This window comes from Carya illinoinensis, chromosome 4 (assembly GCF_018687715.1).
Source record: "Carya illinoinensis cultivar Pawnee chromosome 4, C.illinoinensisPawnee_v1, whole genome shotgun sequence".
Classification (NCBI taxonomy): Eukaryota; Viridiplantae; Streptophyta; class Magnoliopsida; order Fagales; family Juglandaceae; genus Carya; species Carya illinoinensis.
The window spans coordinates 36,382,372-36,401,501 of record NC_056755.1 but is presented as its reverse complement, the minus strand read 5'-3'; the positions used below and the strand labels follow the sequence as shown (position 1 = coordinate 36,401,501).

At 36.0% G+C, this 19,130-nt stretch overlaps 1 protein-coding gene across 1 annotated transcript; it reads right to left on the bottom strand.

Moving 5' to 3' along the window:
• Positions 1 to 299: 299 nt before the first annotated feature.
• Positions 300 to 1,202, bottom strand: LOC122306461. The gene has a single exon (XM_043118891.1). The coding sequence runs from the start codon at positions 1,200 to 1,202 to the stop codon at positions 300 to 302; it is 903 nt and encodes a 300-aa protein (XP_042974825.1).
• Between the last annotated feature and the right edge of the window lie 17,928 nt (positions 1,203 to 19,130).

Sequence of the window (19,130 nt, the reverse complement as noted above, 5' to 3'; positions counted from 1 at the left end):
AAACTTTTTTTTTTTTGAAAGGAAAGTTGCTTGTATATTCAACTTAAAGACAAAGAAGAGTACATATTACATAGAGGCTGATCGGCCCTTGTAGATGACTCCTCAGAAACTTCTAAAGCTTCCTTAGCTAAACAATGAGCTTTTTGATTGCCACTTCTTCTAACAAAAGAAACACTGCAGTGAATAAAATTAGAGAGAAAGGCTCTAGTGTCTGAAAACACCAAGCCCACACTATCCAACCTCTCCCTGTGAAGGCTAAGACCCTACACCACCTGCAGAGAATCACCCTCCAATACCACTTAGGACAGGTTGAGCTCGGATGCAAACATAGCTACATGAAGTCCTCCCATAGCCTCTGCCAGCAAAGGAGCAACACAGCCTTCCCTTGCTACCCTCTTTACAGCAATCACATTACCCCTATGATCCCGAGCTATCAGACCAATCCCCACCCTGTCACGTGCTTCACTCACGGCTACATCCCAATTTACCTTTACAGTTCCCTCTGGAGGAGGAGACCATATGGATGCCTGGTTGGTGTGCAAGCGGGAGTCAGGCATTGGAACCACCTGAGCCAGTTTAAAGTCCTCCAGTTGATGGGCAGCCCTCTGTGCTAGAAGTCTAGGATGTAGAAAGGATCCCTCAAAAACCAGCTTGTTTCTTCTTTGCCAGATATCCCTTGCTATCATAACAAAAGCCCCCAATGTTTGTATGTCACATAGGTCCCTTAGCTCCTCAATGATCTTGAAAAAGCTCTCTGCCCTCACAGAGCTTTTTTGGATTCTTTTTGGGCCATAACTCCACACGTCCATGGCTGAGGGACAGTTCCACAGAATGTGACCTGCTGTCTCATCAGAATTGCAACAAACTGGGCAGAGAGGAGAGCTCACAATCTTCTTCTTGAAGAGGTTCGACATTGTAGGCAATGATTCTAAGCATGCTCTCCATAGAAAAACCTTGACTGCATTGGGAATCTTTAATTTCCAAAAACAAGTCCAGTTTTTGAAATCAAGAGATCCACTTGATGACTGACCCTTCTGACCTGTTGTGAGTTCCTTTTGCAAATGATATGCACTCCTTACTGTGAAACCCCCATCCTTAGTGCCTAACCAGACAAGCCTATCCCTTGCTCCACTCGTGCTGACATGAATCTTCTGGATCACTGCAGCATTTGAAGGTCCAAGCAATCTTAGGATCTTTTCCATGTCCCACTATTTGGTATTTTCATTTATAAGTTCAGCTACCATAGCTTCCTCATCATTGATTAGCCCGTGTCCTTGAACCATGAAAGATGAAGGTTGAGGTAACCATCTATCCTTCCATATTTTAGTCTCCTTTCCATTACCAATTATCCATATTGAACCTTTCTCAATTAGAGCCCTTGAGGAATAAATACTCCTCCAAATAAGAGAAGGTCTGGCCCCCAACTTGGCCTGAAGAAAACTAGAGTTCCTGAAATATTTTGCCTTGAGGACTTGGGAGGCCAGAGATGCAAGGAACTGGATGATGCGCCATGCTTGCTTAGCCAGGAGTGCCGTGTTGAAACACTCAAAGTCTCGGAACCCCATCCCTCCTGACTCCTTTGATTTTCCCATTTGACTCCAGGAGACCCAATGCACTTTATTACCCTTATCCTGTTTGCCCCACCAGAACTGGTTCATCACCTTGTTGATTTCCATCAATAACACTTTAGAGAGCTTGAAAACTCCCATACTATATGTTGGAAGAGCCTGGATGACTGCTTTGAGAAGAACCTCTTTCCCTGCCTGTGAGAGGAGCTTTGTCTTCCAGTTGGTCACTTTACTTTTAACTCTGTCAATAATGTTTTTGAAAGCTTTGTACCTTGATCTATCTACCAGAGAAGGCAGACCAAGATACCTCTCATAGCACTTGGTAGCTCTAGTGCCAGCTAACCCCAATATGTAGTCTTTAGCTTCTGGTTTAGTATTGGCACTGAAGTAGATTGAGGTTTTATCCTTGTTGATCTTCTGACCCGAGGCCCCTTCGTAAATACTGAGTAGATAGTTAATAGTGGCCCATTCCTCAGCTTTTGCTCTACAAAACAGCAAGCAATCATCTGCAAAGAGCAAGTGGTTGATGTTAATCTGCCCCCTACCTATAGGAAAGCTATGAAATCTTCTATTCCTTTTAGCATGATTAAGGAGACTGCTAAGCACCTTAGACACTAGCAGGAAAAGGTATGGGGAGAGGGGATCCCCCTGCCTAATGCCCCTTGATGGTTTAAAGAAACCTTGTGAGGACCCATTAAGGAGCAGAGAGTAAGACACACTTGTTACACAGCCCATAACCAATCTGATCCACTTCTCTGAAAATCCCAGCTTGACCATAACAACTTGTAAGAAGACCCACTCAACCCTGTCATATGCTTTGCTTATATCAAGCTTAATGGCCATATGACCTTGCTGTCTCCCCCCTCGAATTGACATAGAGTGCATGGTTTCAAAAGCAACAATTACATTACCAAGGATCATTCTCCCGGGGACAAAAGCACTTTGTGTTTGGGATACAATTAGAGGGAGGATTAACTTAAGCCTATTGGAAAGGACCTTTGATACTACTTTGTATAACACATTGCACAATGAGATAGGTCTGAATTCCTTGACAGTTTTAGGTCCTTTAGCCTTGGGAATGAGCACTATAAAAGTTTGGTTTATACCACTGATATCTCCCCCTGAGTTGAGGACCTCTAGAATAGCTTGAGTAACCTTATCACCAACTATATTCCAATGAGCTTGGTAGAATTCAGCAAGGAATCCATCTGGTCCTGGTGACCCGAGGGGTTTCATCTGAAACAAAGCTTCTTTCACCTCACCAGCTGAGAAATCTGCATCCAGTAAGGAGTTCATGTTCCTGTCCACCTTCCTGTCAAGCCTGGCTATACATCCATCAATACCCACAGGATCATCTGCAGTGAAAAGGGACTGGTAGTAATTCCCAAAACACTCAGAAATTTCCTCTAAATCCCTGGACAGGCTACCATTTTCCCTAACCAAGCAATTGATCTCATTAGATTTCCTTCTCTGGTTAGCACATCTATGGAAGAACTTGGAATTACTGTCTCCATTTTTAAGCCAAGCTTGCTTAGCTCTTTGCTTCCATTTGACATTTTCTTCTTCAAGTAGCTTGTCAAGCTCCAGTTGAAGCTCCCTGATAGTACTATTGTCTGCTCCAGTGTTGTCTTCCTGTAGAATAGCCAATTGAGCCAGCTTCGATTGAATAACTTTCCTTTGTTGTATAAGGATGGTATTACTCCACTTCACTAGGCCTTCTTTGCACTTGCTCAAACATTGCTGAGACCACCACATATGCGAACCTCTTTGTTGTAGTTGAGGGGACCAGCAGTTGGTTACTATTGTATTGCAATCTTCACGCATTTTCCATGAAGCTTCATATCTGAAGATTCTATCTTTCCCATTCCCATTTTTGATATACCTTCTCCCACCCTGCTTTAGATGCATTATAAGAGGACTATGGTCTGAAGATTGTGCTGCTAGAGCTTGGATGCGCCATTCAGAGAAGTTCAAGGTCAATTCCAAATTTCCCAATGCACGATCTAGTCTTTCCTTGGTGAAAAAAGGCCCCTCTCTATTATTACACCATGTGAATTTATTGCCTTCAAACCCCATATCACTCAGGCAACACTCAATCAAACTTCTGCTAAATTCTTCCATCTGGTGGTAAGGTCTCACTGCTCCCCCCTGCTTCTCATGTAGGTGCAGAATCTCATTGAAGTCTCCAAAGCAAAGCCATGCCAGGCCCTCTCTTGGTTTCAAAAAATTCAAAAGCTTCCAACTGTCTCTCCTATGAGCTGTTACTGGCGAGCCATAAAAACCAGTTAACAGGATTTGTTCACTGTTGTGTTCCATTTTCAGAAGCATAGAAATGTGGTGCTGAGAATAAGATTGCAGGATGAAATTATCTTCACTATGCCACATAAAGGCCAGTCCTCCACTCAATCCCCTACTTTCAACCACTATAGAACAGTCAAAACCCACCCTTGATCTCACCTCCTCAACTTTGTTCCTACCACATTTAGTTTCTATTAAGAAAATGAACTTGGGCCACTTAGTTTTCACCAACATATGGAGCTCTCTAACTGTACGGGGGTTCCCAAGCCCCCTACAGTTCCAGGTAAGGCCTATCATGGCCCTTGATGGGGCTGCAAAACAGCCTCCACCAACTGAGATCTGGAAGTGTTTACTGTAGTGGGACCAGACAACCTGAGCTTTTTCCTTGTCAGGCCCACCTCCCCCTCAAGGCTACTACCACTGGTGCCCCTCTTCTTAGAACTAGTATCTCTTGCTCTAGTCACACGAGGACTCACCTCTCTAGCTTTTCTTTTCCACGTAGATCCCCTTTTCTTTATCATGCTTCCAGCAGAGTATTTGTCCACCTCATTAGATTTTCGAAAAACTCCCAAAGGGCCCTTGCTTATGGTGTATATACTCTCCAGCAGGCTAGGTTGAGAAGCCTGATAATCTTCTGTTTCCACCTGGAACATGTCCCCTCGGGTGGTCACCATTTCAGTATCTATCTGAGGACCTGCATTGATCATAGCCTCTTCCTTTGCATCCTGGCCTTTCAACTTAGATTTCTGATCAGGCCTGTATGTCCCATCCTTAGAGCCAAGTACCGTGCAATCCTCACCAACCCCTTCTGACTTAGAGGGCAGAGCTATAGTTCTCCTTGTAGGAGGCTCTTTGATTGGCTCGAGGTGATTCACCAAGTTGCTGTCCCTTACATCTTTCTTATCAGCATTAACTGCGGCTTCCTCTGCTTCTTTGTTCCACCCCTTCTGGTGGTTAGACCCCCCCGAGCCACCATACTTACGAAAGTCAAAAATGGAGGAGTTCATGGGTTGAGCTCTGATCCATGGACCAAACTGCTCTCTTAGCATTCCTTCCTCTGATCTTTCCCCCTTAGATTTACTACATATTCGGCCTTTGTGTGATAAGATACCACATGTGAAGCATATGTTTTGGAGTCTTTCATATTTACATGAGATCTAGTGTGTCTGGTTTCCCATCTCTAACCACTTCCCCCTCAGTAGTGGTCTGTTTAAGTTCATAGCCACTCTCACTCTCATACATCTGCCCCAAGCCCATCCATTTGAATCAGCGTCTACACGGATTACTTCCCCAATGGTAGCACCCAGCTGAGTACCAAAAGTATATATACCAGACACACTGGTACCCTACATTTCAGTAAACTTATGGAAGTTTTAAGTAAACTTCCAGTTACTACATTTCCACCCAAAAGTATATATACCCCAAAGACTGCAGTGGTACCCTAAACCACGTACGCAATAAGAAAGAAGACATTCCTTGCATTGTGCAGGTCTATTCCTTCTCAAACTCCTTCAGTTTAGTTATCCTCTCCAAGATAACATATTATTGGTCCCATACTAATATAAACATCATATATTGTATCATGTGATTAATTCCATAATAAAATGTAATAAATATTTTTCATGTAAATATAACTGTACCATAAATTAGATGAAGTTTTCAAAGAAAAGATTTTCTATGAATATGCAATGGCGACGTGAGTCAAAGTCCACGCTACGAAACTAATATTTTCTTATAGGCTCAAGTCACACATGAATTCATGAGATACTAATTTTCCATGAGACGTTCAAGCATTTATTATGCAATGCAAATAACTTTTATGAGCAATAACATTTCATAACATGTTTAATAAAATAAAAGTGCCGAGAAGCTTTTAATAAAAAATACCATATTAATTAAACCACTTACCTAAATATATGAATTACCCCACTTGATAACAGCAATTGTAACACCCCAATCTCAGAGGTCCAGGGCGTTAGCTCTTTTTACCTGATAATCAACTTCAACAATGCTACAAGCCAAAATATATATTTCCAAATACTCCAATTCAAACATAAATTCCTCTAATTTGATTAACTACACATGCTCATATATCATATCCTCAATACAATAAACTCAATAAAATAGATCGAATGCTCCACATATCTCAAATAACATAACAAAATGAACCAAAGTTTACATATGTCTCCATAAACCATCTAAACATACTGAAATCCAACTATTGAATAAAATAAATCCCCCAATAGCAATAGTACCCTGAGGTTCTCAACTCCTATCCTTAGCTAATCTTGCCCATGCATTTTAATTAATGATCCTTAGCCGAACCATCAACGTTATCTAAAATACTGTGAAGATAAAAGATTGAGTTATCAATAACTAAATAAGTAGAGAACATATATTAGTATGTAAACATAAGCAATTACAGCACTCAGAATGCAGAACAAAACATTTTCTTTCAAAATGCATAATCAAAACATGTAAAATATTAGAGTGAAACTTTCACAAATATTCTTATTCAAAGTCCTTTGGCATATCATAATCTAAGACATCATCTTTATATTATATCAAAGCATCACATCATAAACATAGGCCATGTTTAGCCCTCAACATAGGGTTTTATACCACCATTATAGTCGTGGCAGGGCCGTATACCACTATTATACCTGTAGTAGGGCTATTTACCACTATTATACCCGTGGCAGGGTCATATACCACTATTATACCCGTGGCAAGGCCGTATACCATTATTACACCGGTGGCAAAGCGTTAACAAAAGAGATCAGAAACATAATCAAAACCAAACAGAATTAGATATAGAACCAGAAAGTCATGCCAAAGGTTTTCAGATGCCACATCATATCAAAACAGAGTACTAAATAAATTTAGATCATTTCTCATATTCAAAAATAGATTCAAAGAATCTTCACTAAATCAACACAAAACCTTTCAGATCTCATATTCACTCTTTTTGCACAGTTCAAAAATGGAATGCTAAAATAAGCTTATGTCTACACTAGTCATGATAAAAACTTTATTCTAATACAAAGTTTCATGAGTAATGCATAACACATGACCGAGGTTATTTTCACATTTCTTTTCAAAAGATATCATGCACATTTTTCATAAAATCAACCTCAGTTCTTTCTTTTATGCAAAGTCTAGTATAAGAACTAGGGCTGAGCATCGACCAAGTTGGAGTCGGAGGGCCCAGGTTGGGCCCTCCAACTTTCACTTGGTCATCCTCCGCTCTGACTCCGACTTGTCAGAGCGGAGTTGGATTTTTGTCCTTTTTAACTTCATATTTGGCCATTTAAAAAAAAAAAATGTGTAGGCTTTCAAATTTCAATTTTTTCAAAAATTATAATCTAAACTAAATAATTCACTTTTGATTATAATAGAAAATACAACTAACTAAAAACAAGTAACATGATAACATGCTTTAAAAAATTAAAAATAAAAAATAAAAAGGAAGTCCTATTGTTACAAGTACTCCCATCATCCATTATCCACATCCAACTAATCACTACAATAAACATCCACATTCACCATCCATCATCCACACCCATCATAATAATATTTACTTATCACTACTACAACAAAACTTTTCTGAGTTCCCATTCTGACAACAGAAGAAATCCAACATTTTCTAAGTGCCAACTAAATTAAATGTTTCCAACAACAACAATTTACAAACTTCCAAATGCACCAAAATAAATTAAATTACAAACTTCTAAATGCCCAACAAATGAACCAAAATAAATTAAATGTTACAAACTTCCATGTTGTGCATGAAAAAATTATAATAACTTAAGTTTAACTAACTATATAACTTTATAAGATATAGTTATATAAAATTTATATCATCAATACTTTAGTTATTATACATTATTATTACTTGTTATTATAAATTTATATATTAGTGTTTATCCATTAGTGTTACATGTTATTATATATTAGTATTACAATGTTACATGTTATTATGCATTTGAGTGTTTATACATAAGTATTACATGTTACACATATATAGACATTAGTAATTTAGTGTTACATGGTAGTAATATTGAAATATCATAATATTTACATACACTAAACTATTATTATTCAATTTATTCTATCTATTGATATATATTATAGTATAACTATATTATTTTATAATAATGAATTCATTCTAGTATATTATTGAGTTTAACTAACTATATAAGATATATTTATATAAAATTTATATCATCAATACTTTGGTTACTATACATTAGTATTAAATGTTATTATAAATTTATATATTAGTATTTATCCATTAGTGTTACATGTTATTATGCATTTTAGTGCTTATACATTAGTATTACATGTTACATGTATTTAGACTATTGATGTTTACATGGTAGTAATATTGAAATATCATGATGTTTACATATAGTAAACTATTATTAGTCAATTTAGTTTATATATTATAGTATAAATATATTATTTTATAATATTTAACTCATGCTAGTATATTATTGAGTTTAACTAACTGTATAAGATATAGTTATATGAAATCTATATCATCAGTACTTTAATTATTTTACTTTAGTATTACCTAATTTCATGCAGTGACCCGTGGAATTAGAGAGCGACACACATTGCCTAGAGATGATATTACTTCTCTGTGATCCACCAACAATGTCAAAAGTTGAGTTTATTCAGTGTAAAACACATTGCATCAGAGCTAAACTTTGAATACTCATAAGAGAGGAAAATACCTTGGTAGCAAGAGGGGTGGACCTTTGTTTGTCGTAACACCATAAATAAAGAGGGTGACTTCGGTGTTGGCAGTGCACGAAGATGTTTAATCATGGTGTAGAGCTCTTGAACAATGACGGGGATAGACTACCATGGACGACATGTTGAGGGAAAGAAATAAAATAGAGAGAGAGAGAGAGAGAGAGAGAGAGAGAGAGAGAGAGAGATCCAAAAAATTTAGAGAGAGAAAATGAGGGAGAGAGAGAGAGAGAGTTACTAGTGAGAGAAAATAAACCAATGAGGGCCTTTGCCAGTGTTGTTGCACAGCATGGTGAAAGGAAGAGGTGATCTATGCGTGAAGGAGGAAATCCTGTGAGGATGGTGTGAGGCACAAGGTTTTAGGGAAACAGAAGGAGTAGGAGGGTTGGGAAAAAACTTATCGACATTATTATGTATCTCTAGTATTGGAATGAAATTGTAACCACTTTGAGGGGGCTCTTCTCCAATAATAAAAATTGTACTAAATTTCTCTTGCCATTTCCATTGATATTCCTAACTTAAATACAATAAATCAAGTGCCCATTATAGACTACACTAACCACATCCAGACTCTACAAGTACAGGCACGATAGCAATTGATAATTAATAACAGATAATTAAATGATAAGTAACTAAGGACTCAATCAAAGCCCCATGTACGAACTTACCCACCACTCTCCTGATTGACATGACTTAAGGAAACAACCAGAAACAACTAAAACATAAACCAAAAAATAAAATGAAGATAAAAATCAGCTACTACTTCCTGGCCCATAGCCAAATAATCTAGCCTTATACCCAGTAAGACCAACCCAGACTCCAGCTCATGTAAAAGGCCCATAACGATTCCCCTCCCCTTAGAAGACCTTGCCCTCAAGGTCTAGGAAGTCCTTTTTCAATTTCTCCCATTCGACCCATGAAGCCTCTTCATGCCCTAATCCTTTCCACTTGATCAAACATTCAGTGACTGCCATCTTGTTCTTCTTCTTCATTATGCTCTGTAAGACTTCTTCTAGTCCTACGTGTGAAACTCCTTCTTCATTTATTGGTGGGAGATTTTGGCAAAGCTGGATTTGGTGCCCTAATTTCTTCTTGAGGCATGATATGTGGAATATAGGGTGCATCGTCACTTGTGGTGGAAGCTGCAGCCAATAAGCCACCGTCCCCACTCATTCTATCACTTGATACATCCCATAGAATCTTGGCAAGAGCTTCAAATTCCTATGTTGGACCACTGAATGTTGTTTGTAAGGTTGAAGCTTAGGGTACAGCAAATCCCCAATCTCAAAATTTCTTTCTGTTCGCTCGCAATTAGCAAATTTTTTCATTCGATCTTTTGCCACCCGTAGGTTTCCCTTCAATATACACAGTAAGTTGTCACAAATTCTCAATAATTCATCCATTGCCTACACAGAAGCTGTACCCAAGGTATATGGAAGTAATTTTGGTGGTGGATAGCCATATACTACTTCAAAGGGTGTTAATTTAGTAGAAGTGTGAATATTAGTGTTGTAACACCATTCTACTAGGGGTAGCCATTTCACCCACTCCTTCGGTTTGTCATCCACATAACACCGTAAATACTACTTAAGACTTTTGTTTACAATCTCAGTCTGAACATTCGTTGTGGATGGGAGAATGTGCTCATCTTGAGTTTTGTTCCATGTATTTTAAAAAGTTCCTTCCAAAAGGCACTTGTGAAGATGGGGCTTCGAGATGATACAATTGAAGTAGGCATACCATGTAATTTAAATATGTGAGTAATAAAAACCTAGGCACTTTTTGATGCAGTATAAGGGTGAGCAAAAGGCAGAAAATTAGCATACTTAGAAAGCCTATCCACTACCACATAAATCATGTTACACCCATTAGATGTAGGCAATCTTTCTATAACATCCATAGATATGTTAGACCAAACCTTTTCTGGTATAGGAAGGGGCTGAAGAAGCCTTGCTAGGTGAATATTTTTAGTTTTGCTTTGCTAGCATACTTCACACTCCCGAATAAATTTTTTGATAACAACCTTCATTCCTTGCCAATAAAATTCTGCTCTAGCTCGATGCAGAGTTTTATGAAGCCAGAATGACTAGCAAGGGGCTACTATGTACTAAGTGCATAGTTTGATCTTGGACAGTGGGAGAAGATACAATATAAAGTCTATCTTTATAAAACAGTAGCCCTTCCCTCTTATTGTATTTTTGTAAATTGAGCAATCCCTTGTCATAATCTTCTATCAACTTTTGCATTTTGGGATTTGAGGTATAAGATCCCTTGAGTGACTCCTTCCAGCTATCTATGGGAGTTGATATATCCAACAACTCAGCCTTGTCTTCCTTACCTCTTCTTGGTAGTGCATCAGCCACTGCATTCTCTTTCCCTTTTTTGTACTCCATCATGAACTCGTATCCCAATAAATTGGTCAGCCACCTTTGTTGGAATGGAGTACCCACTTTCTGTTCCATCAAGTGCTTAAGACTTTGATGGTCTATTTGCACCTTAAAACCTACCCAAGCATGTATGACCTCCACTTCTTGACTACTAGAACCAGTGCCATCAATTCCTTTTCATAGGTGGAAAGTTGTAGTGCCTTGCCTTGAATTGCCTGGCTCATAAATGCGACTGATCTCCCCTTTTGCATGAGTACAACCTCAACCCCACACCCCGATGCATCACATTGGATAATAAAAGGTTTAGTAAAGTCATGTAAAACCAAAATAGGATTGGTGACAACTTGCTTAAGTTTTATAAATGCTTCTCTAACTAGTTCTGTCCAGGAAAAAGAGTTTTTCTTGAGAAGGGCAGTTAAGGGTGCTACAATGGTACCATACCCTTGCATGAATTTTTGATAGTATTCCATTAATCCTAAAAACATCTTAAGATTTAATATTCTTAGGGAATAGCCAACTAAGCATAGATTCAATCTTTTTAGGGTCAGCTTTAACCCCTTCCTTGGAAATCAAGAGGCCTAGGTACTCTATTTCAAAGCATCCAAAGCTGCACTTGGATTTCTTTGGGAATAGCTGGGGATGTTGAAGAATTAGGAGAACAATTTTAACATGGTGTAGGTGTTCCTCTAGGGTCTTGCTATATATAAGGATGTCATCGAAGAAAACTAAGATGAATTTCCTTAGATATTGCTTGAATATGTCATTCATAAGACTTTGGAAGGTAGATGGTACATTGGTAAGCCCAAATGGCATTACCAAAAATTCATAGTGTCCTTCGTGTGTCCTAAATGCCCTTTTTGGGATATCTTGGGGGTTGACTCTAATTTGGTGGTAACCGGATTGTAAGTCCAATTTACTGAAAATTGTGGCTCCATGAAGTTCATCTAGGGTTTCATCTACCACAGGGATGGGAAATTTAACCTTGATAGTTTCTTTAGTTAGTGCTCTATAATCCACACTTGAGCTCTAGCTCCCATCATGTTTCCTAACCAAGAGGATGGGTGATGAAAATGGGCTTTGGCTAGATCTAATAATTTCCATGGTTAACATCTCCTAAACCAGTTTTTCTATCTCATTTTTTCTTTTAAAAAAAGGGTACCTAGTGGGCCCTATGCACACTAGTTTGGTGTTAGGCAGTAAATTGATGTGGTGATCTTGAGCTCTAGGGGGTGTTTAAAGTTCTTCAAAGATGTCTTGAAAATTATTTATTAGCTGTTTAAGGTGGGGTTCAATTTCTAAGGATGAGTTAGTGGGATTTATTTGGTTAATGAGCTGAATAACTAATCCGCTTTTCCCTCATTCGATCACCTTTCCCAACTTTTCCTCTTCTATCCAAGAGATTTCTGAGGGTGACATACCTTGTAAAAAACGTGGCTAATTATTTTTAGTGAACTTCATCAAAATTTTTGAGAGATCCCAAAGGATAGGACCCAATGTGATGAGCCATTGAACCCCAAGAAATGCGTCACAACCACCCAGAGTTAACAGAAAGAATTCTATAGTAAAAGAATTACCTTGCAAGTGCAACTGCACCTTTTCACATCTGCCTTGGCTAAGAAGGGTGTCACCGTTTGCCACCTTCACTGCTAATCCCTTTGTAGGCTGTGTTAACAATCAAGCTTTTTGGGCAATAGATGGATCTAGGAAGTTATGAGTACTTCCTGAATCTATCAATATTACCACCCTGCATCCATGTATGTGCCCCATCTGTGACACCCCGTATTTATGTATATTTTAATTATGGATTATTTAAATTATTATAATTAGTGGTTCTCTTGTTTTAAATTTAATATGTTTTTTATTGTATTATTTTGTGATTTCTGAGTTGTGAAATTTAAATAATGTACTTTCTTGATATTAATTATTAATTTGTATTTAAATTTCTATTTACCTTAAATTATTTTATTGTTGGGCTTTAAATATTTCATTTTATTAATATTGAGTTGTAGTGTTTTTATTTGGCATTTATTTATTTATTTATTGTGCCTTTTCCTTTGTTGGACATTTTATTTTCGGTTGGGCTTGATTCTAGTGAGATTGTTCTTTGATTTTGCCTTCATTTTTCAGCCCAGCCCGTTGCCTACAGCCCAGCCCTATTTAATTTCCCCCATGCAGCATCGTTTTGGGCAATAGCCCTTAGAGCTTCATTTGTTTTCTTCTTCCTCTGTTAATTTTACCACACATTGCTTCTCTTCTTCTTCTTCTTCTTCTTTTCGGTTTTCTTCTTCTTCTCCTCTGCTGTGCCATGCCCCTACCGCCTTCTTCCTCTTCATTTCATTTTCAGTTCTTCCTTCAGCAAGACCAGTGTATACCACAACTATCTCCTCCATTTTTTGTCTAGTATTAGCTTGCATTTTCATCTCCAAGTTATAGTTTTTCACTTGCTGTAGAACCAAACATTCCTATCCTTTCTCTTGCATTTATTTTTTTCCTTTGTTTTGCTAGTTGTTGTAGGTCCGATCATTGGCCCCATTTTTATGCTCATTTTCTCTCTTATTTCCCTTAGCAATTTCGTGGTTCATGCTTGGGATTTATTCCCTTGCATTTCATTTGTTTGATCCTTTTCATTTCTCTATTTTTGGCCTTGCCGTGCTTTGTTTTCGTTTAAAGCCGTGAGCCTCCATGTTGTTTCATATCCTTAATTTCTCCCTTGGTTATTTTATGTTCAAGCTCATGAATCCCCCTTGCAATTCCATTTGTTTCGGTCTGGCCGTGTTCCATTTTAGCCTCAAACCCATGCCCCTATTTTACCCATAAAACCCTAAGCATCGTTTTCAGTTCTTGTGGATTTTTGGTTTTGGCCGTGAGCTACACTTCCAACCATCATCTTCTAGAATTTATTTCAGTAAATCAGCCCTTTATTCCATGAAACTATTACTCCAAATTTCCTTATTTTTGAAATCCATTTTCAGTCCCAAAAACTGTGATTTTGGTGATTTTATTTTCAAGCTCACTTTTGGCGTTAACTGGGTGCTTAATCTTTCAGAAATTTGCCTTTAGTACTGTAAGTAATTTTTCAAATAACCTTTTTAAGATTTAAATATATTTTACACTAACAATCTTTTGTAATCTGGTTGGTTGTGCTAGACATTGAGTCTGAGGAGTTTGCGGGTTGGTTGGAAACTGAATTTTCATGTGTAACATGATTTTTGGGTGTGTGTGTATCACAACCCCAAGTCGAGATGAGACATTATTTTGGTGGAGCTCCTCTAGTCACTCGTGAGTGTAATATACTAAGTGACGTCCCCTGAGTTGTCACAGGGTGACAACAGGATTAGACGGAATGGTAACGCTCTCTTGCCAACTCTATGGGCCCTCTTTTAGCGGGGGATATAGGATGCTTGGCCAAGAATGATCTAGACGCAGAACTGGGCATCGCTCGTTATGAAGTCACACTCATGGTTGTTATTCATGGTGTGGCGAAGGAAGACAGGGTGTGCGGATAATCCCTAGGGGAGATCATGGTGCATTTGGTTTAAAATTGGATATTTTGTTTTGATAAATGGATTTATGTGAACCATTTCCTAGAAAAATTGTGGATTTTTAAACTGGGCTATTTTCTAGGAAAATAGCGGATGTTATTTTTAATAGAATTGGTTTTGGGCCAAAATAGAATTTTGGAGTGTGTTGGAAATAATTATTTTTGGGAAAGAATAATTTTTGGGTCACATGCATATTTCATCATATGCACCAATATTTGTTGTTGTATGAATGTATTTTTATCTCTTTGGCTGTTTGGTTTATTACTTGTTGAGACTCGCAGATTCATGATATTCAACATCTTGCAGTATCGTTTCATGGTATAACAGATTCATGATAGAATCCTTTGATGTTTTTTTATAGCTCAAGCATTGTATTTAATGTTTGAATCATTGATAGCATTTTGCAAATCATTGAGAGTTTTACAAGATTGGTTGCATATAAAGCACTGCACTATTATATATATAAATATATATAGATATATATTTATATGCGTTTGAATGCACTGCCGAGGAAGCTTATACATGGAGTCAGCTAACACGAGCATGCTTGAGTGTTTCATGTTCTTCATGCCAAGGATCTTATATAAGCTAACACAAGCTTATACATGGAGTGTTTCTTATATAAAGAATCTTCGATTGTTTTGCTTCGGATGTTAAGCTATTGTTTCTCCTCTAGATAACCAAGGATGACCTTTTTTCTGTTCATTCATCTTTGTTCCCCACAGGGCCGAGCCATTTTTGCTAGTGGCAGTCCATTTCTTGACAGAGGTAAATGCCTATTCTATTGATTTAATGATATTTTATTACTTTATTGATTTGGGTCTGTTTTGATGACTGTTTAAATGAAAGAATCTTTGAGTAGTTTTATGGCTTAGATCTGGGTTTATAGAATCTTTGAGGAGTATATATATATGTTTTATGGAATATGGATCTATGGGTTTGTTTGTTTGCTTTGCAGAGGTGTATTGAGAATGCACCCTCGTGTCTAGCATGTGTATAGCTTTAGATAGCAAAGTATAGCTCTTTATTTCTTTTACTTGCATTGTTGTGTCTGTCTTTAGATAGCAGAGCATAGTTCTATTTATTGAACTTCCATTGTATTCAAGTGTTCTCTGAAACTGAAAGGACTTGATGCATCTGAACATTCTTTCCATGATCCTTTATTCCAGACCTCAATTTGTTGTAGAATAATTTACTGATAAAAAAATTTTGTTGTGTAATGATTCGTGCATATTTATTATCCTCAAGTTGGTCTGTGTTTTAACTACATGGAAGCCAGCTGGTCTTGAATGTTTTGATAAGATGGAATAGGTGGCATCATCTTTTTCATTAATAATGAGTTTCTCTTTGATGCTGCAGGTGGATTTGTGAGTAAATTGCTTGCTAGTGGACCTGAAGGACCCATTCCATCATCTATTTTTCCTATGAGTTTTCTTCATTTTCATGGGTCCTGCAGTAAAATAGGACCATTAGATATGTAATTTTCATAAATTGTAATTTTGTGTTTTATAATGTAATGTATAAATACCAAATAATGTAATATGTAGGGAATTGCATTATATGTTGCATGCATTTTACATGATAAATATCAAAAAAAAAAAATTTCATGCATGGTAATTAGCTGTTTCTAACTTTAGTTATTTTTTACATAAAATTTAGTTTTCCATTTTGATATATTTAATTATATTTTGGCTTTATATATTAAAAAAATTATGCTTTTCAATATTTTTATTGGAAAAATTGTGGTAGAATATAGGCTTTTAGATTAGAAAAACTCATATATGCTTTTTACGTTTTCAACATTATCCATTTTTTGAAAAAAAAAAAATATGCGTTTTTGTTAAAAAAAAAAAAGAAAAAGAAAACCTGGTTGATTCCGGAACCCGGATTTACCCGGGTTTCGGACCAGGTCATAACCCGGGATGATCCGATCCGGAATCCGACCCGGATTTAAGACCCCGGTTCCGGGCCGAGTATACCCGGATTCCCGGTCCGGTACCCGGTTGAACACCCCTATGCGTAAGTTAGGGGAAAAAATGAAAATAAAAAGATGTCAACTCACATTTGTATTGAGGGGCTAACTCACTTAAAGTATTGGCATTTGATTGGTCATTTTTAAAATTTGAAGAATATTTAATTTTTTTACTTTTAGCCAATTTCTCAAAACTTAAAATCTATATTGTATAAGTTATCACATTCTCTATAATAATAAAATCTTATTATTTTTTTATTACTTATATTTCTTTAATTAATTTTTCTTTTTTAATTAATTTTTTATTTTATTTTCATAAGCTTCAATAACCTCTAACAATTATATTCATTTTCATTTTCACAATCCAACAATCTATAATATAACAATCTCATATGTAAATAGCTGTTAAAATCTCACCTTCATATATTAAAAGGAAATAATAAAATATTAGGATGAATATTGCTACAGTTTCTTTCATGTATGAAACATGTGATGAAGTTACTGTAGCTTTAAATTTCAGATGAAATGTACTTATAAACTAATCCATTGTAGGCTCAATTTAGTGAATATTCTCTAAAATATGAAGGGCTATGGAATTTGGCTAATCTAATACCAGTGCTTAGGCTGTTATGTATCAAAACTCTTGTAAAAAAGATAGTAAAATTGAAAATTTTTTGGAACGAGTTTTTCTACTCATCATCTCACATACCACACATTTTCTTTTCATTTTTTAATTGTTTTTGGTTTTCTTCTTGCTAAACTAATTGAGTTTTCTTCTCATCATCTTTACACGACATACTTATTTCGTAGAAAAAAATGAAAAGATAAAAAATCATGTGTAGTGTGTGGTATATGGATGATGAGTATAGTTTTTATGTTTGAATATATATTTTGTAAGAATAATTCTTATCTTAATTTTTATATTTAGATAATGATGGAATGAAAAATTTAGTTAATATATATTTTTAGAGTTAGAGATCATTTATTTTATTTTGAATAATTTTTCAGAAAAAAAATAAAAAATAGGAAAACTAATCATAGACATCTTATCTGGGGTCTTAACTGATGGGCTCTTGCTTGGTCCGGACCAGAAAAACCAACCAGACTGGATTGAAAATTTGTTTAGTCGGTTTCAATTGTCCATTTGTGGGATCGAATGGATTTCGGTTTGGTCTAGGGGTCTGTGTTTTTTGAACCAAATTGGATTGGATCGAAACCGACCAAACAATATATATATTTTTAAAATATTATATATAGTATATATTATTTTATATAGTAATTGTATAAGTTAATTATATAATTTTCAAATAATCTAATATCATTGACCATATAATTAAATGTTAAATAATACATACTATCAATGAATAATATATCATAAATCATATTATAATTTATGTCATTATATGTGGATACATCATACATTTATATATACTCTACTATTTACACTTAATTAAATTAATTTGATAATTTTTTTAAGATACCTAAGTTGCAAGCAAGCATTAATAATATATGTTATGAATTAATAATAAATCATAAATCATATAATAATTTATGTCATTTTATGTAAATACATCATACATTTATATATATACTACTATTTATAGTTAATTAAAGTAATTAGATAATTTTTTTTTTTTTGTATATTTTAGGATGAAAATGGGATAAAATGTCAGGACTTAACGGTTTGGTTTGGTCCATAAGAAAATTCGGTCCAATCCGAGGTGAGAAAATGATGGGCTGACTGAATTTTCCTATAGACTGACTGAACTGGACCGAATTTACCCCTACTTGCTAGGGACAAACGTCAATATTTTATCATGCCATGTTAACATCTAGAAAGAGGGAAATACATTGTTGTATTTTATCTTTTTTTAATCATTATTGTATTTTATCTTTTTGTAATAATCATATCTTGATTTTTCCGAATCCAACCCATTTCGTGGGGGTTGTTTAAAGCATTGGCAAATGGCCATTGACTAAAGAGATCACAAATAATGGTAATACTAAAGAGATCACAGGTAGTGGAGAGCATTGGAGAGCAGCACATGTAGTCAGTCAATGTTTGACTGTTAGCATGAGTGGTGGTGGGAAAAATGAAGCTATCTAGAATCCCAATAGATGAAGGAGTTGCTCCCATTGGATATTACTTTTCCTAACAACAATTCCACTTATCAAAATAATTAAGTAGAGAAAATTCAAACCACAATCCCATTCCTGAAAATTTATATGACATCATGATAGACAAGAAAAAAAACAAAGCAATTTTGCCATGTTCCCAAACTACTAAAGAATTTCAGTTGATCTCCTTTTCCACTTAAAAAGATAAAACTACACCTATAAAACCAACAAAACAAAAAATACAAAAAAATCTTATTAAATCAAATTCTTTTATTTAAAAAAAATTAAAATGTGAAATCACCAGTTGCTTAAAAATCTTGAGTTGATGGGAATATGTAGATTTTATTATTTATTTTATATATTAACACTCCACCTCAGTGACTATGAGTCCAACATGTGGAATATTTAATTAAATGAGATAGAGTGTAGAGTCAGACTCATTCCAGTTTAATGAAATTCCTCAAGCACTGACCGCTATGACATTAGA